Below are 26588 nucleotides of genomic sequence, written 5' to 3' on the forward strand. Positions count from 1 at the left end.
TTTCAACTAAAAGTACCATTTGCTTCATGGAATGTCTGCTTCTCTCCTGATGTGAGTTTTTCTCTTCTCTGTTCACCTCTGAGCTCATTTAAATGATGGAGGAATAATGCTGCGTGTGCAATTTGGCAAATAAATGATCTGAAACCACACCAAGCTCCATTCATGGCTGATCTTCAGCACTGCAGCATTCAGACAGAAGCTATTTCCTCTTAGGTATAGGACTCGCTGATTCGGTTGTATCTCAAGGCTTTAAGTCGCCCTGAAGTGGCTTAAAAGATGAAACCTGTTTGTACTGTAGGTATGTCCAACCTTCACAGACAACACTACTGTTGTTCTAATAAAACTGCATCTTTATTCCTTCATTATACTTATAATGAAGATGATAGATGCATTAGTTAAGCAGCATAAATGTAAATTGGAAGCAATGTTCAGCGCATGTTTGCTATTAGTTGAAATGTGCTGGTTGACAGTGTCTATAGTACACAGATACCTCAGAGATACTACATGCTGTGAAGTATCTTTGGTGAAACATATCACAGGGATCATTTAATGGCTTTAGTGCTGCATTCTAGTGTTTCCCTGTTGTTCTTGTCTTGTGTGGTCATCCCCTCTAACCTGCATCATGCTGGCTGACAGTGGACATGTCACAGAAAATAATAGAAACTCCTCCTCAACTCTTTATAGGAAAAGAGTTGGGGAAAACCTCTGATCAAAACTTAGCCATAAACTGAATTTGAATCCTCTCCAACAAAATGAAAATGACTCACAAGAGATAGAAGAACACCGGCAGCACTATATCCTTGGCTTTTTGATAGTGGTGTGGCTGTCAGTGTGCAGCATAACTTACGCAGTGATGATTAGGGATGTTTATACTGTAATTAGGATGAACAGACAGCAGATTTGCTCTCACACCAGGTCTCTTCAGCATCATGCTGGGTGGACCACAGGGTTGGGGATTTACTGGACGGGACGAAACCATGTGATTGTTATTTCAGTGACGTCCCGGGAGAGGGCCCATGGACAGAGTGTCCTCCTCATCAATGGTGTCCAGCTCCTCTGTGCGCACAGCGTGAGTGATCAGCTGAAGCTCCTCAGAGAGTGTCTCACTGCGGTATGCCACACGGATGTCAGGGACGTTGGTACGACGGATGTCGTTGCTTAGAGGACCCTCCTTTGAATAGTTGGGGCCCAACCAGTAGCTTTTGGCCTAAATTAAAGAAAAGATACATGAGTAGGAACCTCAGAATGAAAAAAACTGAGAAATAATTTTAGCTGGAATCAGTGTGTCCCAGCTACTATTAATGGATCTGAGTGGTTCAATGGAGAATAATAGACCGTGTCACACACAAGGATAAACAGTGTCTACTGATTAAATAAACAAAATAATCTCTAACTACTTTACCTTGTGTGAAAAGCCACTCATGAGAACACTGTTTCTTGCCAGCTCACACATGTCACAAGAACTCAGTTTCCAAACTTGAGTAGCAATGCTGTACTCCTCCATCAGAGGCTCCTGGGACCAAAAACACACACACAAACCAAGAAATAAACACAATTTCGTCCTCATTACGTCCGATGATCTTTATGTACATTATAAAGCCATGTGTAGATTCAGAAAAACACACATATATTCATTTGGCAGATGTTAATAAATGGTTAACATCATCATAATGACCTTGGTGAAGTGGAACTGAAGGGGATCATCAGTGGACAGAGAGACCATGAGGCCTCTTGACAGATACTCTGGCAGCGGGTTGCGGTGGTAACTGAGAAACAGGCTGTTGTTACTCAGCGGTGACATGGCAATGCCAATTTGAGCCAGGTAGTAAAGATATTGCAGAACTGGGGCCTGAGGGATATCAAAGAGAGGGAGGGAGGGACAATGAAGGAGAAGTAAGTAAATACAGCAGTAAGCTACAGTCACTCAGTGACATGAGCACTTTGCCTCAGACTTCAGCAGTGCAGTCAATTTATACCTGCATCAGTGGAAGCCAAGGGTGACCCAATAATTTGTGCTTCACTTGACATTTTCCAAGATATAAAGCAGTTTAATTCAATACACTGAAACTAAACACTGTCACTGCCATGAAATTGAATGTTACTGTTCATATTGTGTTCACCCCTTTTAAACCATTTTAAGCCTGATAAAGCCTCCCATTTTTTTCCAGATAGTTTTTGAATGTTACACAGAGAGGCATTTATAAAAACATTATACAATTACAACATGATGAAGCCAAACAAAGTCTTTTGGAAACTATCCAGTATGTTGTCCTGACCTTTCTGAGCAGCAGCCCATGGGAGATGTTCTCTGACAGGATGAAACCTGACACCAGGTGGTGGATCGGCCCCGCCTCCCCACAGTGAGGTCGCAGCACAAACGTATGGAAGCCTCGTCTCCTGTATTAAATACATTTATTTACAAAGCTGTATTAAAATCTGGTTTATTTTGTTTTGTAGAAATGGAGGATCAATCATGTGCTATAAAAGTGTACAGCTGCCCAATACTGCACCTTCGCAGGTGGTTAAGCACAGTCATGTTGGCATAAGTGTAGTAGAGGTAGTAGGAATAGGGTGGGTTGTTCTCTTCTGTCCAGTTCTGTGGCAGCGGACTGTCAAGATTGAAAATGTGGTGCTCAGGTTTGGACTCGTCATCCACGCTGTCAAAGCCTACCACCTATTGCCACACAAGAAACAACACAAACAATAACATCAAAACACCACTAAGTCAGTCTTTTTAAGTCTGAATCATCACAATAACTTGGATTTGTTGTGGAGTGACTCACATGCTGCAGGAAGAGATGCAGCTCAGGATGACTGCGGGGGTTGATCGTGACTTCAAACAGAGGCATGAAGATGTTCTCCAGCATCTCCTGGAAATTAGCCAGCTGCTTCTTTGTGTGGTACACATCACTGGAGATATGGTGATTGTTTTCATAAGATACAAAGCATATAGAACAGTCACACTTTTTGTCACAACAAAACATATTTTTTTATACTGTATGTAGATTTAACTGTAAGAGGGTAATGAAGGGTTTTTTGTTGCTTGTTTTTTAGTTTGTTTTCTCCCAAGTGGGCTGGGACCACAAAGAGGAGTTAGCTTTTCTTATGATGTGCTCATATCACCCGAGACAGGAACATGACACTTTTTTTTGGTTCACTACGTACAGAACCTTTGCTCTTGCAAAACTTATGTTACATTCATATGTTTACTAAACAGATTTGTGTCCTTGGATTCTTCAAAAACACCTGGTCAGTTTCTTCTTGAATTACCCTCACCTATATCAAACCTAGAGGTTAAATAAATGCTGCACATCTCAGCTTCAAGGTAAAGCAAGTCAGGGTGTTACTTACAAAAGGCGGGGCACCTGGATGAGCCAGCGCACATTATGAGAGTGCACTCGATGTTTGACGGCCCATTGGGCCAGCTTGTCCCATTCATCTCTGGAGCGGCCGTAGATGGACAGACGTAGTTCAGAGTTCTGGTACTTGCTCTCCTCCAAGTCAAACATCACCTCCTGAACAGTTACAAATGATACTGATGTATCAGATTGTGTATTGTTGAATTACTTGGTGTTAAAACAATTGCATATGACTTTTTCTGTACCTTGACAATGTGTGCAAAGTATTTTCCTTCAATGTGGTTGTCAGTCTTGATGAAGATCTCTCTGAGGATGGATTCTCCAATCGGGTTGTATTTGGCATTGAACTTGTCAAACCGATGGAACGTGTTACGGTCCTGTTAAGTAAAAGAAACCAGTCAAATCGAATTTTTCATCTATAACAAATATGCTTCTTTTTATAAAGTTATATATTTGTAAAGCTATTGCCAGTTCTCACCGCGTGCATGTCCAGAGTGTCCACACTCAGGTCGAAGGCCGTCAGGTTCATGGACTCAAACACCTCCTTCAGGGTCTGGCCACGCCCGTTCTCAATGTGAACAATCTCCTCAGGGTATTTCTTCATGGCTCTCTTGATGAATCGCAGCAGGTGCTTCTGGTTCATGCAGGAAGATGCATGTATGTGTGTGTCTACCTGGAGTCAGGAGCAACAGCACAAAATATACCTCTTATTTGACTGAGTGTTGAGATTTCTGTCAATGTGAGTGGCAGATATGACCACTGATCTCAAGTTGGATCCTGTGTCCATATCAGGATCAGTACCAGTCATCACTTTGCAAAGTCTAATTAAAACATTAACATCATAATATGCAAACAGCTGAGCTGCATTTCAGTTATTTGGCTGAAATGTATTCAACTATTACATTTGATTTTTGTGTGTGGGATTTTGTTAACTATGCATTGCCCATAATCACAGTGATGGATAAACAAGTTTAGCTCCTATTTGTTGGCTCTTGCCTTTCTTATGTTGTAAAAGTCTCTGTGAGGAACTTTCTTCTGAGCTGCCAGCTCCTTCATCTCATTCAGGAGGATGTGCATCTGGAATTTAGAGCTCAGGTACTGAAGGCGACGGTAGCAAAAAGACTTCCTGTAAACACAACACAGGAGGACATACGACAATTGAAATATAGCTAAAAACAAAAAAATGAAGCTAGGAAATGAGATTGAAGCATATTTGTAGACTTATAGTATAAAAAACAAAACAAAAACAACACTCACACTGGCCCGTTGATAATGAGAGCTATCATAACATTCATATCTGCAATATACTCTTTCAGGTCAGGATACGGCAAGTCCAGTTCTGAACTCCTGAAAAAGCAGGATAGAGTTGTTAAAACCCCAAAGTATGATTATGTAAACATTAATAAACAAATTAGACACATACTTGTCCATGTTGGTTTTCTTGGTGTAGACATGGACTACTCCATCAAGCATCTTGCAACCATATCCTGTGTCTGCTGGCATATTCATGGGGTCCTGGTTTTCATAAGGATGTGTCTCTGAAACAGGTGGGTGGACGGGGGCATCTGAGAATATAGGAAATAGACAATAATTAAGTTACATCATGCTACAAAAATATCTTAAAATGATTAGCAACAACACAATAACTACTCATTTTATTACTGACTGGTGTCTGGTGTCTACTGTGTACATTCTTTTTGTCAGCTAGTTCAGGGTGTGTATGTGGCATCTCCAAATCCAGCAATTCCTTGCTGTCTGAGTATCAGTAAATATCCCCAATTTAAGGACTCTCAGGCTTGAACATGCACACAAGTTTTGGTCCTGTAAAGCCTCTTTGTAAAGAAAATGGTGATGTTGCCTTGAGCCTACAGTAATTACATCACCACATGAGCTTGCAGAGGGTTGAAACACCTTACTAATGCAGTAAGGGAAGTGGACCCTATTTTAATACCGGCCGACTCTTAGCAATAAGAAATAAAGCTGTTGTTATCTTTAAGAGGAAAACTGCAGAGATTAAAAGACTATAGTCCAGTGGAAACACACTCCACAGCTCAAGTAGAGCTGAAGCAATTATTACTTCTATTCTGAAATATGATATGAAAATAAGCAAGCTTCCCCTGCAGAACAGCTTGAAACACTTATGGTGTAGTCTCTCTGTCGACAGGTTTTCACAGAAAACAAAAAGACAGCCAAAGGAGTAGGAAGTCTAATTAACAACTTTTCTGATGCTACTGTATGAGTCACTGAAAATCACCTTGTCTTGGCCACAGATAAAACATAATTCTCAAAGTATGTGGCTCAGCGATTACTGTCTCCGGTGGGATGCATGCAAATTTCAACAAAAGGGAATGTATTGCCTCCAGCATGTGGTTCAATCCTTTCTGATAAAAAACTTTCTAATTGCTATTTTGTTTGAGTGTTTTCATGTCATACCGGCATCTACAGGTGTCTCTGGTATATCATCATAGACTCCCACTTCCAGAGGCTTGGTCCCAAGGTCCTGCAAGGCGTGAGCTGTGGTCTTACAAAAGTTCTGCATGGATCGTGTTATGTACTTCTCCCGGATGAATAATGCCTTCACCACACACTTGGCAGCATCTACCAGGTCAGTGAAGGGCACCTGGGAAGAATATTTTTGTGTTTATGAAAACGGGTGTTGGGGGATGAGAAACTACATTACTGAATGTAGTTTGAATGCTGGTGAAATCACAGACATCACATGACACAAGTTTACTAAAAACCTCCTCACCCCACACTTTTCCTCTCCAGATATTGAGACCCGCTGGTACTCCCTCTCCATTGGCATTGCCCTCTCTTTAAAGCCATCATCAACAGTGTCCAAACTCACCTGTTTCATTAGCCTAAAAAGATACAGGCACAGGAGAGGAGTTTAAAACAAGAGAAAATAAACAGATAGTGGAGGAATGAGGACACAAAGAGATGGAAAACATGTGGAGGTAAGCAGAAAGTGTAGCAGAAAAGTACAAGTTCAATTATCCAGATGTTCTTCGTTTTATACACCTTCACATAAATTAGTTATGTTCAAATAATCATGCTGACTAAAATGGTCTCGATTAAATTGACCATTTAATTAAATCAACAAAATGTAAATAAAGACAAGTAAAGCTAGTAAGATGTCAATAAACCTTTTTGAAACACTTTCAATAGTTAAGCTGTAAGATTTTCTCAGGGTCCACAGGAGGTACAAGTTTTATTACAAAGGAGACACAGGAATCTCAGTAATGAAGAAATCAAATCAGACTATGTAAATGTAGATGTAGACGTCTTGTTTCAAACAGACAGGGTACCAATTTCTAAATTTACTGTACATGTACCAAGCCACCAGCAGAGGGAAGATGTGGTCCATCTCAATATGTTGATAATCACTCTCAGTGTCTCTGGAGTAAAGTTCTTACAACAGTTCAGAGTTCCCAAATACTGCAGATATAAGTATAAAGGTTAAATACTAAAATGTCAGACTCCGAGCATACAAGCAAGCAAAATACAGATGCACTGAACGAAAAACAAACAAGCGTGACAAAACATACATACTGCAGCAGAGCTGACTCACTCTAGGTCTGCAGCACTGTCGATTTTCATGAAGTCCTGTTTGGCACGGAGCAAGATCTCTGGCTCAAGCCTTGGGGTGATATGCAGCAGCGCAGGATAGTGTGGGCAAGGAAGGGGGCAGATGGGCATCAGAGGTAATGAGAAGAAATTAAGCACACAAGGGGAGAAAGAGACACCAAGTACAAGTATATGCATAAGCACACACATGAACACCCTTTACTTAAGCAGTCACACACACACACACACACACACACACACACACACACACACACACACACACACACACACACACACACACACACACACACACACACACACATACACACATACACATACACACACACACACACACACACAATTTTAGGCATTAAGTGATCAAGGTGATTGACACAGACAGAGAAATATCATAAGTTAGTGATGGTACATCCTGATCGGTAAAGAGGCGCTTCATATAACCACCACTACATGATCTGCTTAGTGGTGATGAGAGCGTCAACCCCGGAAACCAAAACAGAGCCCGACTCCTTATAAAAGTTTGTGTGGAGGAAGATGAAACACCAGGACAAGTACCAAGTGCTGGTTAGCCCAAATAGCTGTTTGATGGAGTTAGTTAGCCCCAAACTGGCATTTTAGACGCTGATAAGCATGTGTGTGCATGGGTGGAAAGCAAGATTTGGTGGGGGCAGTTATGTCTGTCTGAGGTGCTGTAACAAGTATATTTTACTGGCTTTGTGTGTGTGCTTGGTGTTTGTATTTACTTACTTAATGTCCTGGCTGATTTGCCTCTCCAGGCGATGCCGGCGCTCTTCCAGCTGTTCGATGGGACTGTCTTCCGGGAACTCATAAGGAGCACTGCGCATCTCGCTCTCTGCCATGCTGCGTGTGAACAGCTCCTGGTGAAAACAGAGTTTATAACATTTATGAAATTATAAATCATATCTACTTTAGTGCACATGTGAAAGACACTGAGGGCCCTATTTTCCTGCTAATGCAAAGCCAGCGCTGAGACAAACGCAGTCTGTATGCAATTTTCCCAGCCTATGTGTTTTTGCATCTGGTAATTTCCTGGCACCAAACGAGAGTGCTTACGCAGACATGGGAGAAGAGCTGATGCTGTGTTTATGCTGATTAGGCAATTTTGGTGCTCAATTTGGGATGAAATTGTGTTAACTACCTCTTACCGCAAATGTGGACAGAGGGCAATTTTCCATTTCTACGAGTGTAATCTGTTGACCCAGAGATCAGAAATATGTTTTCTTGGATGAGTGAGTTTCCCACAATAATCTGAAGAACGTCAAATCTTTTCCACATTATTTATTAAACTGCTGTAGTCATCACACTGAAGTATGAACGAGGCACATGTTTCATCTACAGTCTCTGAATTGAGAGAAGGGCTGTGCATATTTTCACATGCAGATGGCGCCACAGAGGTAAATTAATAATTATTTAAACTGTCCAACACAGGATCAGTCAGGATGTACAGTAATTCATGTTTTGCATTTTTTTAACATCAAACTGGAAAACTTTTACTCACAGAGTAAACTATAAAATCATTTGGATTAACCTGATTGTTCTCAGGATGCCTCCCGAGCTTTGTCAAATCTGTCTACAACAAAAGTTTAAACTCAGTTTGGAGATTTAAAAAGGATTATAACAGTGAGTTTTTCAGTTATTTTTTTTAAGTTTGCAAAGAGGCTGATGGTAAGGAAAAGAGCCGAATACACATTTACCTTGAAATAAAGCCATAGCAGACACTAATATTATGACAAATAAAAAACTAAATGTAGCAAATTCAACAGCAGTAACAGCACATTAAAATACCTGAACACCCTCTGATTTTTAAACGGATCGTTTCACCCAGTTTAAGATGCATCAGATTAGCTGTTAGCAGTTTAGAAACAATATCTGTTTTGGCGTTTACCTCTGCAATCTCTTTGTACTTCTCTTCCATGGATGTTCGCAGGTCGATTGGGTAATGTGTGAGAGAGACAGGTGTCCCTGGAAGAGATCGCTGCTGCTTGAGGGGCTTGGGCCCAGATGCACTGCGCAGGTCTGTAAGGCAAACACAGACAGAGTTACAGCATGTGACAGCAACACATGATGATCTAAAAACCTGCTAGTCATGTAAAGCCTGATGTTGGCCTTGATGTTTCTACTGAACTGCTCCTATTTTGAGTTTCATCTGTTGAAATGAATGAATATGACTTGAATGCTACCTCTCGTCCTTTTAGTGTTAAATGGAAAAGATCACATCCCCCCCTGTTCTGAACAGTAATTTATATTGAGCTATATTTTACTTTGGTAGAGCACACATTAAAATACCAGTAAATTAGCATTTAAGTAATATGCTCAAGAAATATTTCCATGAGTGCATGAAATACGGTGCTGCTGGAAGAGTTTTTTGAGTTTTACTACATAAGTAAAATGTGTGTGCTGTATTTGCTTATGCAAGGATGGAGTGACACGGCCTCGACATTAGAGACACAACTCTGACAGTACCAGATTTACCACCCACAAGTCTTATCTCAAACACATTAAGGCATATATGTGTCACAAAGAACAACAGATCAACTGCCTGCAACATGACATGTGATGTATACTATCTGGGAGAACACAAGGACACATAGACCATCTGGGTATTTTGCAGGCTGAAGCTGATTTAGTAACGATGATGTAACTCTACAAAGTTAGCAACTCTTATTCATTTCTGTTGAAAACAGAGACAGAAAAATACGTAAAAGCAGACACAAGCTAACCATAGTATCATCACAGGCAAAAATAGAACATAATTTACATTTGGTTTACCCAAGATTCCAGTGTATGGTGGTTTGAGTGGGAAAAGTATGATTTTAGGAAGCACAAATTTAGCTCATATTTTTTTACACTGTGGTCTTGACTCAAACACTCCTTCAAACAAATGGACACATATTTAGTTTCAAACCTGAGAATAACACAAACAAAAGCACTTTACAAAAACTCTTATCACTCCATCTTATGAATAACTAGAAGATTAAGAGAAGTAAAACATTCAGAAGTTTAACAAATCTAAATAAAGCATAACCACGACGATTACCTATGAAGCTCTGCTGACGGCGGCTGATGCTGCAATATGTAACTGAGCATGAAAATCTTTGTAGAATATCCAAGAACAGATCCGGCTTAAGAGAAGACAGCTGTATCAGCAGATACTGTGACACTTCAATCGCATATGGGCATGCACACACTTGAAAAAGAATCACTCTCACTCACATGTACACAATCACACGTGCGTACACACACCTGAGGCTGACATAGAGGGGCCTCCCCAACTCTAGACCTGCTGGAAACAGGTGACGCCAGCCATTCCAGATTAAACCAAACACAATAGAAGAAAGCTAAAGAAAGACCTCTGCAAGTTAAAAATATTCATCATTTAAAGAGAAGCCTAGTTATTTACACACACAGTAATTCACTCTTTAGCTCTGGAAGTGGTGTGTTCACTGTCTTCTATAATTGGTGCCGTTATTGGTGCTGTGTCTGGCCTGTGACAATTAGTCTCTGCCATCTGTTGTCTGCATGGAGTTAATAATGAACAGAGGGTAACTCTCCACAGTACACCAACACCGACATAACACACTAAACAATTCAATACTGCAGCTTCAGTACAAGTCTCAAAGGATGTGAGTTACAGTTATGCAGCAATCCAGTCACACGCATAAGGACACACACATACGCTGATCACTACTGCATTGTGAGAACGATACTGATATTTGAAAGTCTAAAAACTGTTGAAAAATAAACTAATGAGCGCTCTTAGGTGGATAAAATGATGAACTTTTTTTTTGCATATCAGCTGACATTAGAGGTGCAATAATTTGTCAATTGACATGAAATTAATCTCCAACTATCTTGATAAATCAGTTAATGAGTCTGTCAGAGTAGTCGCAGAGACTTCCACGGGCACAACAAATGGCAACCGTAAAATCACACAGCATAAGAGCTCCTTTAGGCAGTCAGTCTTTTCCATAATGGCCTCTCGAATGTGGAACACACCTCCAAACAAAGTGAAAATAACTCAAGAGTGTGTGTTAAAGACTGAAGAAAAACCAGAGCTATATGCATATTAAATACTTGACTTGGCATTAATTCTATGTTGCATTGTCCCAACAAGATGTAAAAATCCCGTTCCAGCTTCTTAAAGTTATCTTTGATATATCAGGGCACCCAATTTATTGACATACATGTGTATATGTAGAGTGCATGTATGTGGACATAAGTACATGTGCATTTTCACATGGACTAACAGAAGACAGACACATACACACACAGAGTCATCCCCAGTATAGTATCCATGTAATCCTCCGGCCTTTGCGCCACAGATGCCTCTTAATCCAGCACCCCCTACTCTATTTATCTCAGTGACATCATTGTAGTGAGGAGCACAAACCTCTCTACCCCCAAAACTGAGAGAGTCTCTTCTGCTCAACACTGATACCTCTTTCAAAACAATCACCCAACTGACACAAAAACAACAAAAGCACAGCCAAGAGTCAACCAACAAAACAACAAAAAGGGCCTTTGCTGGTCTTTACTGTAAAATATTACTCATAAACACTTATTATACTTTTGATAATCTGTCTAATTAAAAGTAGTTCATTTGTTTTGATTATGTTTTACTTCATTAAACAAAGATGGTCTCTGTGTGACTCGTTTCTGAGAGAGACGGTGGATCCAGTGTCATGCAGTAACTTACACTGCACATCCTAATTTCCTGTGTTTGGTGCAACACCTGTCTTTAAAGTCCTGACATTTGCACTCTGTCTTTCTTTCAAACCACTGCGCAGACCACAGACTTCATGAGAAAGCAGTTTGCACACAGTTTGGCTGAGAACCCCCTCCTGCAGCCTTACCTCAAACACGCAGTTTACTGTGTGTGTGTCTATTTTCAGATGCCTCGGGCCGTCCACGTTCACTTGGTCACTGCACGAGTTAATTTCTTTCACCACTAAGTAATATAGACAAAGCATTCTCTCACATCCTGAGTGTGCACGCCTCCCACATGAACTAGTACTACCCACCTGTGTTTTTAAAATGCTGCCAGAGAGACAGACAACGAGTATCTGTGGAGCTGCTTCTGCTCGACGAGGATCAATACAATTCTTCCTGCGTGTCTCGTCCTCCTCATTCCTGGGGCCAAACGCAGCAACTATCTAGTTTGGCAGCTTGTTTCTTTCTTGTTCAGTCAAACAGTGATCAGGTAAACTAATGTATGGCTCATACTGAAGCAGTCAAACATAACATTGTACAGTGTAAAATAAATATTGGTTTATAAACTGCCATATTTATTACATTTTCCTACATAATGTAAAATTACAAATGATACTATCCTGTTAAAGTTTTTTACATTTCTCTCCTGTTTCCTATTCAAACAAGTAAAGACAGTCATCCAAAACTTCCTGTAAAAAAAGCTGATTAAACTCGATTTATAAAACACATATCTGAAAATAAGTAAATCAATTATAAATATACTATATATACTATTCTTACTAATGTATTTTTCTATGATCATGTGGCCTTATCAATAATTTAAGGCTCATATTTATTACATGAGTTGCTATAAATCATCTTGGTACACAGTTAAATTAAATGTGCCGTATTTGGTTGACAAAAAACAACTTTGCATGTAACAAACTTCAGACCCCCTTCAGGCTGTCTCTCTGAGTCGTTTACTATGATGATAAACTACGATTTCCAGAGAATTAATGAGATTTGGTCACTGCAGAGAAGAACAGAGCTTCCGCTACTTGAAGAGTCAATTATCCCCCACTTTAATCTCTTCAAACATCTCTCTCCTTCTCTGTAATTGATGTACATTTCTGTCAAGTAATCAGTTTACGCTCACTGATTAAATTTCCAAATCATCAGCTGTGTGACATTTTGCTGAAAACAGACTTCTTCTATTCACAGTGAAAATTCAAAGAGCCAGTTTTCGCCACAACAACAACACTCAAGGTAACTGTCGTTTTGCAGCAAACATCTGGCCTCGCACTGCCACATCTACACGGATCACAACGTTGTCTCCACCAGCCGTTACTCAAAGCACGATGCACCAAAGGGATGGGCAGAGCACCTCAATACCACACTAGAGCCAACACACCCATTTTAACAGTTCATATGTTAGAAAGAATGACAACTGTTATGATAATTAACTGATCATTTAAGTCCATTTTCAAGCCAAATATTTCATGTACCAGCATCTAAATGTGGGAATGACCTGCATTTCCTTTTCTTATCATTAAAGTAAGTTTACTGTCTTTAAGTTTTAGACTGTTTGTTGGATAAAGTAAGATTTTTAATAACGTCAGCTTTGGCTAGAGGAAATCTTGGCAGGCATTTTCCAATTTTTTTGTTTTATAGAACAATCAATGAATGGATTAATTCATAAAAAAAGATGTCAGATGAATTCATTTACTTACTTTTACTTTTATATTGGTCATATATTTGGTTTTATTGAGGTTAAATGTAATCTCACAGCATCGGGCCAAAATTCCTTTCAGTTCTCCTTTTCACTCAGATATCAACATGAATCTTTCCTGTTTGGTGGAGAATTCTCACATATAATCGGATATTTATAAACTGTCACGCAGTTGTACTTTATTTCCTTAAGCGAAGGTAACTATAGCAGCAGAGAGGAATTAGCTGCTGTGCTGATCAAGCAATCTGTGTTGCTTCCTCTACTTTCTGGTTCGGCCTCAGCCATTTTTAAATTAGACACCTCCTGACATCATTTTATGAATTCAAAGGCTTATTTCCTCCCGTGGTTCAAGCTGACACAGAGCACATATGGAAAAAATATGATATATATTTATTTTCCAAATTCAATATATAAAATAACAAGAGCATCAATGACAAATCGTTGTAGTTTTTTAACACATCTTTGTCTAAATCTCTCATTTGGACACAGAATGTAATGATCGTATTATCGTATGATTCAGCTGAAAGTCAGTAAACAGTGATATTGAAATACTGCCCAGCTTTACTTGGAAGGCCCTGTTGTTACACAGCTCACTGTATATTATTCACATATGAAGACACCGACACTGTGAGCTACTAAATCAAACCACAAGAAAGATAGAATCAGTTCTCTAAAGTGAGCACACCTGGCTATGGTATGGACATTTTTTATACGCTTTAGGGAAATGAAGGGGATTTACTTTTTTTCTTTGCAGTCATCTGGATTTGCACTGATGCCAAGAAAGAATTCTGTTGTCAGATACAAAGCTTAATGTCATGCACTGCTGCTGCATGACGCATTTTAGTAAGTGAGAAACTGTTAATAAATAGTACCATAGTTAAGTAACATACTGTGATTGTGGGTCCAATGTTTATAAATGTTTGTTTTTCTTCAGACATCTCACCTAACTGCGCTCACTGAGAGTGAGAGTGATGACACACGTCTCAGACGCTCCTTAGCAACCACAGATGAGAATAAACCTTTGCTTTATGTCCTCGTCTCAAAAATATATCATCAGTACTGTGCAAGCCTACAAACAAGGGTGATGAAATTTGCCAGCTAAAACTACTGCCTGCACAGTCACTTTGTAAACAGTCTGGGTATCATTTTCTTAAAAACAAAAGCAATTCACGAATGTCTGCTGGGAAGACAAAAAAAGATTTAATAGCATATATTTCAGATGATTCTTGGTACTGTGGTTGGAAACATTTACTTCAAGTGCTACTCTGCTTTTTTATCTGTAATAAACATCATTCAGGAGGAAATGGATCACACTAGTTACTGCCATCACATCACCAACACAAAAACAGATTTCAAACAATGCCCTTATACACATGAGGAAGGTCAACATGTTCAGATGGAGACCCCGGCATTACGCAGCACATCTCTGCACCACAGTGTCAACAAAGATCCTCTTCATGTGTGACTCCAGATTGAGATATTTCTTTCCCTCAGGATCTCGTTAGCTTTAGTTGACACTCTGCTTGCCGCCTTATTGCTTTACTGCACACTTTTGTAAAAAAAATGTGTATGCTCTTTATGTTTTGTTTTCGTCAGCAAACTCACAAGAACCACAATTAATCCACTGGGAAACATGACTGCACCATTTACTGGACTGGAGCAAACAGCAGCGGGAGTGGATGTCCCAAATGTTCACTCACTGCAACAGTCAGGCGCTGCTGTGATAAAACTATCAAACACATCACAAGCTTTTGCTAAGATCAGCATCGTAGCAACAGACCGAAAAAATGCATGACATAGTTTTATCTTATCCATATTTTTATCCTACCCTATAATATAAAGGATATACAACAGGGTTTACCAGCATCTCATCTGTTACCGTTCTCCTGCTCATGCATTAAATTTAAAAGGTGATAAGTATCATGCCAGCCTAACACAGAGCTGATAAAACTTCTAAGACGTCAGTATTCACATTAACAAACTGGTACTGTTCATCATTTATCAGCAGTAGGTTACAGTACCTCTATCTCCCTGTCTTGTCCTGTTCTCACAGTCTCCGTTACGGTCGCAGTGGCCTTGTCTGAGCTCTTGCGGGATGCTGGGACATGTAACTAGGCCTGGGACGGCCGATGCAACCCTCCCCCGCTGGCACAGTGGAAGAGAGAGAGAAATGACAGCAAAGAGAGAGGAGAGAGAGAGATAGGATGTGCTGCACTAACAGCGGGATCAGACTATTTTCTCTTTTATTTGCTCCTCCTGTTGTAATTGTCACCACCTCCAGTGTGCTGGTGAAGCAGTTTTTTTTTCAACCCTCTCTCTCCTGATTCTCTCTCTCTCTCTCTCTCTCTCTCTTTTCTGTCTCTATCTTCTCTTTCTCTCTGTGTGTGCCTGTCTCTCAGCTGCTTCCTGGATTACACCGGTTTTCAGTGACTGAACAACAGTCTTCAAGCTCCCGGATTTAAATACTGGGTTGGAAGATACCACGTGGCAAAAAAAGGGGAGGGGTCGGGGTGAACCACTTTATGCTCTATTGTGCTGTAAAATGGTGGAGGCCCTGCATCTGTGGCCACTCCCACTTCATCTCCAACTCCCACCTCTTCATGAAACCCACTGCTTCAGCCTTCTCATGACTGTAAAACACGTTGTGAATATTTGACATGACATGTTTGTTGAAGAAAGGTTTCGTGTGCACATAAATGTTCCTTTTAGTGTTTCTAATAAAATGCACTTTATGTTCGTCCTCAGTAGCACTGTAGCACTACAATAACATCCTTGTGTTTCTTTTGAACATGTCTTTTAATTGGCTTATTGCTCTGACTCAATGTTCTTATGCCCTACTTTCTCTATTTTTTGTTCGTATGCTCGCTGTTTGAAGAGGTCTGTTATTTGTCTGTTTTGTGTGTCAGAACAAATGCTCAACTCTTTTTTTTTTAATGCTTTTGGTCATTTCTTAATGTGATTGTCTCAAACGTGGATACCTGTCTAGTCTTGTTACATACAGGTATGTGTGTACATACATGTGAGCTCATTTACATACTGGACACAATGTTATTTTCTCTGTCGATCACATGATGCCAGGGGAGGCTATTTCCCCCCTCTCTCACATGACTGCTGTATGGCACAAGGATGGCCTATGTGCTCAAGTAGTCCGCTAAGCCTCGATTAAATCTACATTTTTAGTGAACTTTCAAAGCAAAGATCATCAAGGAATTTTCCAGATGAAGGGTTAAAACCAGAAGCACACAAACAAACACACACATGACACACATCAGCATGAAAGACACACAAAAGGCAGACACAAACCATGCCAGGGACTGAATTCTGGACAGATCCTCACATACAAATGACCCAGCTGCAACAAAAGTGAAGCTAGCATTATCAACACGACTCAGAGGAAACTATGAGGATAATATTGCTCTACTTATCGGATACATAAATTTGTGTTCTTTCATCGTTCATGTTACCAAACTGTATATTGAGTTTCAACCCAGTTAAAGAAGCAGTGCGGTATAAACATCCCCTCAGACGCTAGCTTAAAGTATCACAACAACACTGAGAAACCAGTTGAACTCAGCAACCCTGCAACACTCATAAAGAGTCTGGTTGTTTATAATGGAGAGTAAATATAGACAGTGATTTCACAGTATGTGACGTTAACAGGGGAAGAAACTTTTAGAAATACAGACCAGAATCAACACCAACCCATCAACCATAATGTTGACCTACGCACACAGTTCACTCATTTCTCTGACTGCCCTTTGTGACTCCCCCTAAACTGTGGTGGTCAGTGATGAGTCCACTTCCTTTCTGCAGTGGACTAAGAGGGCAGCACTTTTACAGCCAAGCTGAAGTTTAAATACACAACATCATGTTTAGAGCCTTTATTTTAAACCGTTTAAAAAAACTACGCTAGCAAACACAGAAGAGTCTTTAATAAACAGAGTCAACAAATGGCATTTAAAAATGTAAAAAGTGTTATATTCTTAATCTCAAATAGTTTTATCTGGGCAAGATTGTTAGGTAAAATTATCTGACAATAATGCATGAAAAACAAAAAACAAGAAAAGTATCAATAAAACCACAGAAAGTGCTCATGACATTCACTTTCACAGGACAGCAAGAAATGGGTCTTCTTTCCACTAAGGCTCAGTTTGATTACAGATCTTTAAAATGATTTGGAGAAGGTGACACTGATGTATAAACTTCTTTAGTACAGCGCGTGCAGTTTTACAGCCAATCAAACAAGATGGTTACCTTGTTACCTCGACCCAAATCTCAGCATCAACAACAGTGACATGAGTTACACAATACCTACAATAATGATAATGATATTTTCTGTGCAGAACCGTAACCATGGGAACCTAATTAAGAAACACAGAATATCTCTGGACATAATGTTGCACTTCACAGATTACCTCAACTACAAAACGGATGGTGCAAACTGTATAATTTAGTTAGTTTATCAGCACATAGAAATGACTTTTAACACTGGTAGAAACCATGACAACTCCTCAATTTAATGGAAGTTCATTCACTTATGAAGAGCATAGAGGACCCTCTACGTGCAGGACAATATAAAGGAGATTATGTTGGCAGAGAGGTGTTTAGGTGAAAGCATTAGTTCATATCTATAGATAAATGCTGCTCATTTCTCTGCAGTAATTCTCAGCCACCTGAAATATAGAAGACTGCTGTGACCTGCAATGCTCGTGAGCGTTTCTCATGCATGACATTTCTGTGAACCTCGACTACTTTAAAATAATGTATGTAGGTGAGCATTCTGCCATCAATGGCAATGGCATAAGAGCTGAGAAGCATGTTGCTGAATGCCTGCTGTGAATTTTAATTTAGAGTGAGGTTTGGTTTCTTTCTCAACCCCAGTTTGGACCTCCACTGTGCTCAACACATCTTTTTCCCAGAGGACTAATCAACAGCATACGGGAGTAGCTGTGCACCACTTTTTGCTCCTTTTCTCCCAGAGGAACACAAGCACTTGTATTATTGTGAAGGCTGTTGTCAAGCACGCCTAATCTCTCACCCTGCATAAACATTCCCATGTGAATAAAACGTGGTAAACACTTAAACAAAATACTCAGCACTCAGACTGTGTATCTCTATTTGAGCCCATCACAAAACAATGAATCTTCCCAGCCGCCCGTCCCACACAAATACACAGAAACAATGCTCAGAAATGAGAAGAGAACATATATGAGATGCGCACATAGAGTCGCACAATCCAGAAGAAACAGATACAGACAAACCCATTCACCCCCCCCCCCCCCTCCAATCCTGTGTGATTATCCAGACTACAGTCACCTCTCACCATATCTGAATATAGCAAAGAGGAGCACTGTGTCACTTAACTCTGTCAACATGTACTTAGCACTGCTTCGACAACAAGAGGGTACTGTAACACCCGATTCCTGAGACCAAAGGTGAGCCAGGGGAACAAAGCTGGAGGCAATAAAAAGACTGTTGCTACACAAAGACGGCCCAGAGTTTTCTGATAACACGTCCTGTTTCTAGGAACATCGCTAGAGACACACATGAGCATGAACACACCTTGTTACTGCTGTGTTTGATTACTGCAGAACAGATGTGAACTGTGAAGTCCTTTATGGTTAAATCACAAATGTAACTTATCAGGACTAAGTGGAGTTGCATATTCACCATGAAAATGACAATTTGATAGACAATGATTATTAATTGGCAAATATATACATGCTTAATAAACTAATTGATAAACCCTTTACAAACAATTGTCCATCACAATTTCTTTAGAACATCTTCAGATGTCTGACAGTTTCCAAACAAAGTGAAAACATGAGCTGAGAGATATTCATGTGAACCAGTGATTCTCTGACTCATTGAGGGGTCACAGGCCAATAAAAACCAGCCAGGGACCAAACGTCAGCTGACGCCTGCTCATCTGTGATCGAATGAGATGGATTAAACAAAAATGTGTCTTGTTTAGGAGTCATGGCATGAGGAGCAGGGACAGAGCAGAGCAGCATGCTTAACTGTACCTCAGCGGTGAAACACAACTCCTTCATTACCATGTGTTATGTACCGTCTGTCAGCCGGTAAATCAACCAGCTGAGATGGATACGGTGTGTGATGGATATTGAGTTTGGGTCCTCTGGGAATGTGAGTGTTTGTTTGCTAAAGGTGCGGTGATGATTAAAAGGACAGATATGCCAGCTCCACTGACTATCTAGTCGACCCCATAACAACAACAGGCCCACCTGTTCATGTGATAGCTTATGAGACCGTGAGTCCTGGTTCTCCAAAATCCTTTTTCCACCACTGACTGACTTCCTCTGTTAGACCGGGAAACAGCTGAGCTATTCATAGCAGAAGAAAGGCCAGGAATTTTCCACTCAAACACGGACCGAACGGGTCCTCAGTCATATCTGACGGCAGAAGAGGCAAAGACCTGAGACACTGACAACGAGCCGCCTGTTCAACCTGTTAAACCACACTGTCCCACCTGTGAGACACTTCAGGATCAGGATCACTTATTCTGACTTTATGGCTGTGAAGTTTCTGAGTTCCCTTTCAAAGGGGACCACGATTATGAATAGTACAATTTTATTTTGGGCACATTGTCAAAACTAGGGGTGCCTGGTAAGAGGTTAAAGCTGATGGTCTGACTTTACAAAACACTCATGAATCAGAGACTCCCTCTAGTGGTGTGATTGAAAAGTGCAGAACTGTACTTATTATTCGTGCTATTAAAATATACACTAGAAAAGAAGTTAATCAGAAAACCCATATACAGTACACACAATACAGTCAATATTTTCATAACTTTCTCATAGCTTTTACTTCTCCCTCAAATCTCTACATTTTACAGTTTAATAATATAAATAACATGTTTTCGTGTGCAGTGACGCTGATGCTCTGCCTTGTCTCTAAGCAGTGGAGAAAAAACACCCTTTCAGCAGAAGAGGGTAACATCTACAATATGCTGTGACACCCAAAACCATCACTGTAAGGTTATGGAGTACTTGGAAGGGACTCTCTGTGTTTATTTGTCACATGTTTCAGCTAGTGGGGGGTTGGGCAGGGCAAGGTGGGCTGGAACGGAGATGCCGGTTGTGCAACTCCATGAGACAACAACATGTAGATGTGCTACTTTTTCAGTGAGGGGTTTACCAGAGCCCCCCAGGGGTAACTGAACAGAGAACACGACTTTTCATGTCATTAGAAAAGGAATATGCATAATTTCAAGAGGCATGCCACGACAGGATCAACAGTGGGATATCCATGTAATGAGCCAGGTATCACTGCGCCTTGTAAATGTTATTGAGTTGACAACGTGCTTGAAAGGAAAATCTACTGAAACAAAATCATTTGACAAATGAGACCAGCAGACAGCCCACAGATAAAAGGTACACACCGTACTGTCAAGTTAGAGGCCAGCAAGTATGTGAAGATCAAGCCAGCAGCCTCGGTATCAGAGAGCACAGCAGTCATAAATGCTGGATAGAGGAATTCCCTCCACCTCTCTGGCAGATGCTGTAATAGCCGCTATATATCACGTCATATAGCTTCAGCTGCAACGGCAGGACATTACATATTCTGCTTTATATGAGGCAATGAGGTTCCAGTGGGAGAAAGCAGCCTACAGACACACAGATCTCTGCAGATGTGAAAACTGGCTCAACACTGACACTTACATAAGAGAACTGTTTCAAATGTGCAGGAGTGCTGGAGATAAAAATAAATTTGGGGAAAAAAAAAAAAAAGAACTTGCTAGATTCTTGAAAGGAAAGATGCCGTGGAGCAGAGCTACTTCTTGTGCTGCAGCAAGAAGGAAGACAGGAAATGATGAAGCCTCCGGTTCATGACTTGAATAAAACACCAACTACTCAAGATGCAGCTACAGTAGATTTTTCTACAGCAAAAATTTGGCACAGAGAATGCTAACAGACTGGTGTGGTCGGAGCAAAGTACTGTAATGGGTACCCTACATGTGGCTCTCATGACAGACTGGGAGTGCAGAGGGCTCAGCCAAGCGGCTAATTGAGAGGACTTAAATGACTGCATGGATGGAGAGACCTCTAAGTTATTTATTACTGCGGCAAAGACAGACTTCCGCAGCAAATACGGTACAGTGTGTGTCAATGTGAGTAACTGCCGGAGATCTGCTGCTGCACCCCTCCAAAAATATCCAACATTTGTGCTGCGCTGTGTCACACTGAGGATGTGGCATCTAATTAAGTCAATATTAACATTTAATTGCTTCACAGATACATTTCTGGTTTAACTTCCTAGTTTGTCCCCACAGAGACCAGCGAGCGTCAACATCAAAGGTAATGAAAGATCTACAATCGTTTGGCCTGTCTCCCATCACACTAAAATGTTAATCAACTCCTACGCATATCTGGTGAACTGACACTACTGAATTACACACTCACTGCAAAACACCATCATATACCAGCGAGATAAAGGCCTGTTGTAACAAAGCCTAATTAAAATAGCGAAGTAGGTGTTTACTTATGTTAAAATATTTTTTATTGTTGTCACCAGCATGCAAATGCCAATAACAATTATCTTTTAATAATTTATAGAATAGTGACTGAAACTTTTATATTCCTCCTGTAACTTGCAACAATTTATAAAAAGTCAAGTAAAGTAGCTGAAAATCTGTTAAACCCAACCGTTCAAAAGGCAGCTGCAGTAACATGAACTTTACTGCAATTTCTCTGGTATTCAGAAGTCCAGAGATTACAGAGGCAAGCTGTGACGCCGACAGAGGAATCCAAATTAAACTTAGAGTGAAGATTAAATACAGTCATCTTTAGCTGCTGTAACAAAGAAAACATTGAAGACTCAAGATTAGATGACTGAAAACTTTCATCACATGTCCGTCACTGACATCATTCACTTTTCTCCATATGGTGGTGAGGGTAACATGGTCACTGCATGTTACTCTTAATAAAAGTAAAGAGATTTTGGGCCAACAGTTGGGAAAGGTATTGTTGGCATATTGACACAGGTGAAGTTTAAAGATAAAATGATACCACTGCTCTGTTGAACCCAGACTACTAAGATAAGGAGAGGCCATAGTCAGGACACCCATGATAAACTGTCACTGCTACAAAAGGGAGGGCAGCAGGGGCCCACTAAGGGCTGAGAATCTGTCTACAATTTGACATTCAACCCCGTGGCAGCACTAAGCATTCAGTCTTTTAAAATTTACAAGATAATTAGCAGTTGTGCTTCAGCACCATTAGGACCCACGTTTCAATCACTCTGCCAAGACTTTTTAGAAGGAAGAACGACTAAAACAAAAATGGATGTGGCTACCCACATATATGGGAAGCACACTCTACACTACACTATGTGTTTTCATCAGCAATAAAAGTTAAATCCTTAAAAGCGGAATCTGATCCATGTTTTGATTGTTTATGTGTGGCTGAATTATCTTGTATTTATTAACTTAATAACTGTTACTAAATTACAAACATTTTGCTAAGTGTTTCAGTTTCTGAGTTACCAACCAGTCAAAATTATTATTTACTTTAGCGCTGAAATGATTTATTGATTAACTGATTGACAGAAAACTTAAACTAATCAACATCAATTTCCGGAGCCGACTGATCATTTAAGACAATTCATCAAATAAAAATGTCAGCCATTTTTAGATTGATGCTTCTGAATCCAGGATGTACAAGAACACGCAACGTGCTTTCGTCCATATTTTTAAATATTTTATACAATTCACTGACTGTCAAAAACACTATTATCAGTAGATTAACTTGTAACAATAATCATTCATTGCAGCCATAATTCAGTAAAAATATTATTTCCAATGAAATACATTACGGTCCCACAGACAGCAGCATGCATGATGAATGAACTCCAAATTGTGAAATTTAACCTTAATTTAACCTTTATCTATTAAAAAACAATAAAAACATACCTGAGCTACTAACTACAGTTACATCTGTTAACTTCCCTCTCTCATTGCTCCTGATGAGCATGCACAGATCCTTCAATGCCACTGCTCACACATCTGTGTAATTTTATGACTCTACAGTCATATTACAGCTGATAGTTTTCACACTCTTTATATGGGACCCCTCTCACCCACACTCACCAGGGCTGGTGGTGCTCTTCAGGCTCCCCCTGCTGTGAAATGTGGATTTAGGTTTAGGCTTCCCTTGTCCATCGCTGGTGGATGAGGAGCTGGAGGAGGAGGAGGACATCTTGCTGCCTGTGCTCCTGCTACAACTGGAGCAGAGCAAGTCAGAGCTATGCAGTGGCCAGCAGAGGGAGAGAGGAGCACTTGCTCTAATGCTGAAGCTCTGTCTCATGGTGGGGCAGTGGGGCGGCAGGACCCATACTGGGCCTGGAGAAGCTCCTCTGCAGAGTTGGCTCCTCCTACCAGCCAGCAGCAGGTCAGCAGGCATGCTCCACAGCGACGAGCTGAACAGCAGCCCATGGCTTCCCCAGCTCCTGCTGGGAGCCATCCTCCTTGGTTGCCCTAGCAACCACGGTATGAGCTTCCTATAGCCAAAGTGGGGGAAAACAGCCACAGCGGAGGGCATTGCAGATCAAAGTCTGTAGCTAGCATGACAGCCAGTGAGCCTGGAGACTGGCTACACCCCGCCAGCTTAGCGCCAAGGTGAGCGAAGGACAAAAGTTTTTCCACTCATCTAAAAATAGCATTTAGATACACTAGATATCAGAAGAATGTGTATCCAACCGAAAAAGAGAAGCAGCGGATCCAGATGAATAGCAAGCCACAAAAAAGCCCAAGAACACAGAATGGTGAGTGTGGATAAGCATGGAAACCAGCTTAGTGTGTAAGCTGACTAGTGAACTCCAAATCTTCTTTGCTGGAAAATTCAGAGGGGAGACTGACAGCCTAAAGGCACACAGCACAGGCCCGCCTGCCATGAACTGTTATAAACAATAACGACCAATGCCCAACAAGGCCAGCAATGTAACCCATGGCAAGCATGTGCAAAACTTCCTTAGAGTGGATGCTGTAATTTAAGAACATGAACTACTATTTCACACGTTGATTAAAGGTGAAGTAAACACACAAGCTTCCAAAAGCAAGCAGAGCCCAAGCAAGCAACAGAAATAAAGGTCATGTCGTTTTGTTGATATAATGGGGCTTAACTTAAAACAAAATTACTTTATTTACACGTCATTCACACTCATCATTAGATAGTAAAAGATACAAATTTCAGACTCTTTGAAAGTCCTCTAACACTATTCAGTTAATATTTTTCATCACACTTGTGCATATCATATAGATGATGGAAAAGTCCATTTCTACTGCATGTGATAATTCTCTAATTTGGCTTTTTGAAATTAATAGATTTTCTGAACCACCACAAACAAACACAATCAAAAAGGCTCAGTAAGTCCATTTAAATTAAGAGGTTTTCATGTCACAGATCAATAAACATAGATTCAAAAAGAGACACCAACTGGTGACTGTCTACAGTAATGCTGGCCTTACAGTGTATTGTAAACATCACTTGCCTCAGCATTCAGAGCAAGAGAGCCAAAAAAGAGCAAAGCTCTCCATCTAGTGGTAAAAACATTGTATGCAGTTGGTCAAAAACATAATTATCCCTTTTGAGTTCAGGCAACTTCAGTTTACCAAAATTTTAAACCGCACAGAAACAAGAAGACAAATCTTTTACTTCTACACAAACAAAAATACAGCATTAAGTAGCTTCGCCATGTTTTAAATGCGGCATACTGACATTTCCATGAAGTGTGATGATTTGTACACATTTTGTTCAGAGCTTGCACTTAGTAAAAAGGAAGTTTCAGATATACTGAAGCTACTGTCCATTAACTGATTATTTCATTCATTTCCACCAATGTTGTCCTGTAAAGGATTATGATAAAACTGACATCTGCAGGCTATACAGGCTGAACATGATCAAGTCATGATCAACATAATTGTCAATGTTTATTGAGAACATATTAAACTATGATATGTGGAGCAGATATTTAGTCATATAGCTGTGGCTGAAACACTCAAACCTAAAAACTATTAAACCTATCATACTATTATCTAAAACTAAAGTACAATCTATACAATATTGTTTATTCGAATTACTGTGCAATTAGAATAAAACTATTGAACTTCAGTCTCAAGCTACGCCCTGAAGATTTTTAACAGACCGCAACATAAAACATTCAAATTAAATGAGCTTCACGACACCTCGCAAATAAAGATCATGTGCCTGGCAAAAGTGTAAGAAATCAAGATTTATCTTTGCCAAGTTGAAAAAAAGAAATCTTGTTTCAGGGTGTCTCCAGCCTTTTCTGAAATCTGACCCAGTTTTTGAGTGAGCTGACGCTTGCCATCTGGTACAGCAGCAGCAGCAGCAAAGGCTAAGAAACAGAAGCCTACTTTTTGTTTAAAAGAAAAATGAAATCCATGTAACACATTTAGCTAAAACCGATTTACTTACATTCTCAATGCCTTACCTGCACACAGAGGGCAATTATGTTGCCCTGATAGCTTTTGTTATTCCCTCTTTGGGCTTCTCTTTGCCTCTGCTGCTTGGTCAAGCTCTCTGTCTGCTCACCCTTTTGCTAAAAATGAGACCACTGTGCATATCAATAGCTGCTTGGGGATTTTTTTTTCACTCCTTCAGAGCAAAGCTCATGGAATTCAGCATTTTGTTTGCAGAGGCCATACGCCAAAAAAAAGAAAAAGAACCCACAGTGTCCTCTTTTTCCATGTATAGCCTGTTCATAAGTAATCTGAGCTGCAATTTGCCAACAAGGCCAACTTAACAAATCATGCTTTTCTCTAATTAGATCACATAGACATTGCAATCAAAGACTGACATTGATAAACTTGCAATTATTTTAGCATGTCACAAAATAGTCATGACATTTGGCTTAATTGCACTGGTTCCACTGATCACAGGACTGTAGAGTGGATTATTTGCTAAATTATAACTGAATTATTTGCTTTAACTGAAACTGAGCACTGTTGGGGGGGGGGGGGGGGGGGGGGTTCACTCGATTCTTGCAGTTTTAAGCTACTTGAGATAAGCAGTTGTCTTAATAACATTATGGGTTATGTAACCTCGACAATACCTATTTTAAGTATTTGAGTTCTTGACAGACGTCTGAACTGTGTCACTTGCTTTGTTGACTTACCACCTGCCATTGCAGAGGACTTTAAGCTGGCAGCAGATGCAGACTGTAGT

The 26588-nt window shown here is 40.2% G+C and overlaps 1 protein-coding gene across 3 annotated transcripts; it reads right to left on the reverse strand.

Annotated features, from left to right (window-relative positions):
* On the reverse strand, positions 1 to 26214 carry LOC128355072 (AMP deaminase 2-like). Of its 3 annotated transcripts, none has more exons than XM_053315245.1 (18): positions 25855 to 26214; positions 8851 to 8981; positions 7692 to 7822; positions 6931 to 6999; positions 6109 to 6220; positions 5793 to 5979; positions 4783 to 4924; positions 4617 to 4706; positions 4356 to 4485; positions 3838 to 4032; positions 3605 to 3736; positions 3352 to 3515; positions 2784 to 2910; positions 2511 to 2674; positions 2277 to 2397; positions 1676 to 1849; positions 1403 to 1513; positions 1 to 1207 (listed from the first exon to the last, which is right to left on the reverse strand). In XM_053315245.1, the coding sequence occupies exons 2-18, from the start codon at positions 8878 to 8880 to the stop codon at positions 992 to 994; spliced, it is 2295 nt and encodes a 764-aa protein (XP_053171220.1). In that variant the 5' UTR covers positions 8881 to 8981; positions 25855 to 26214; the 3' UTR covers positions 1 to 991. The 3 variants fall into 3 exon arrangements, with proteins under 3 accessions (XP_053171220.1, XP_053171221.1, XP_053171218.1); XM_053315246.1 differs by having other exon boundaries at positions 25839 to 25886; XM_053315243.1 differs by lacking the exon at positions 25855 to 26214 and adding an exon at positions 23492 to 23942.
* Between the last annotated feature and the right edge of the window lie 374 nt (positions 26215 to 26588).

This window comes from Scomber japonicus, chromosome 3 (assembly GCF_027409825.1).
Source record: "Scomber japonicus isolate fScoJap1 chromosome 3, fScoJap1.pri, whole genome shotgun sequence".
In the NCBI taxonomy this organism is placed as follows: domain Eukaryota; kingdom Metazoa; phylum Chordata; class Actinopteri; order Scombriformes; family Scombridae; genus Scomber; species Scomber japonicus.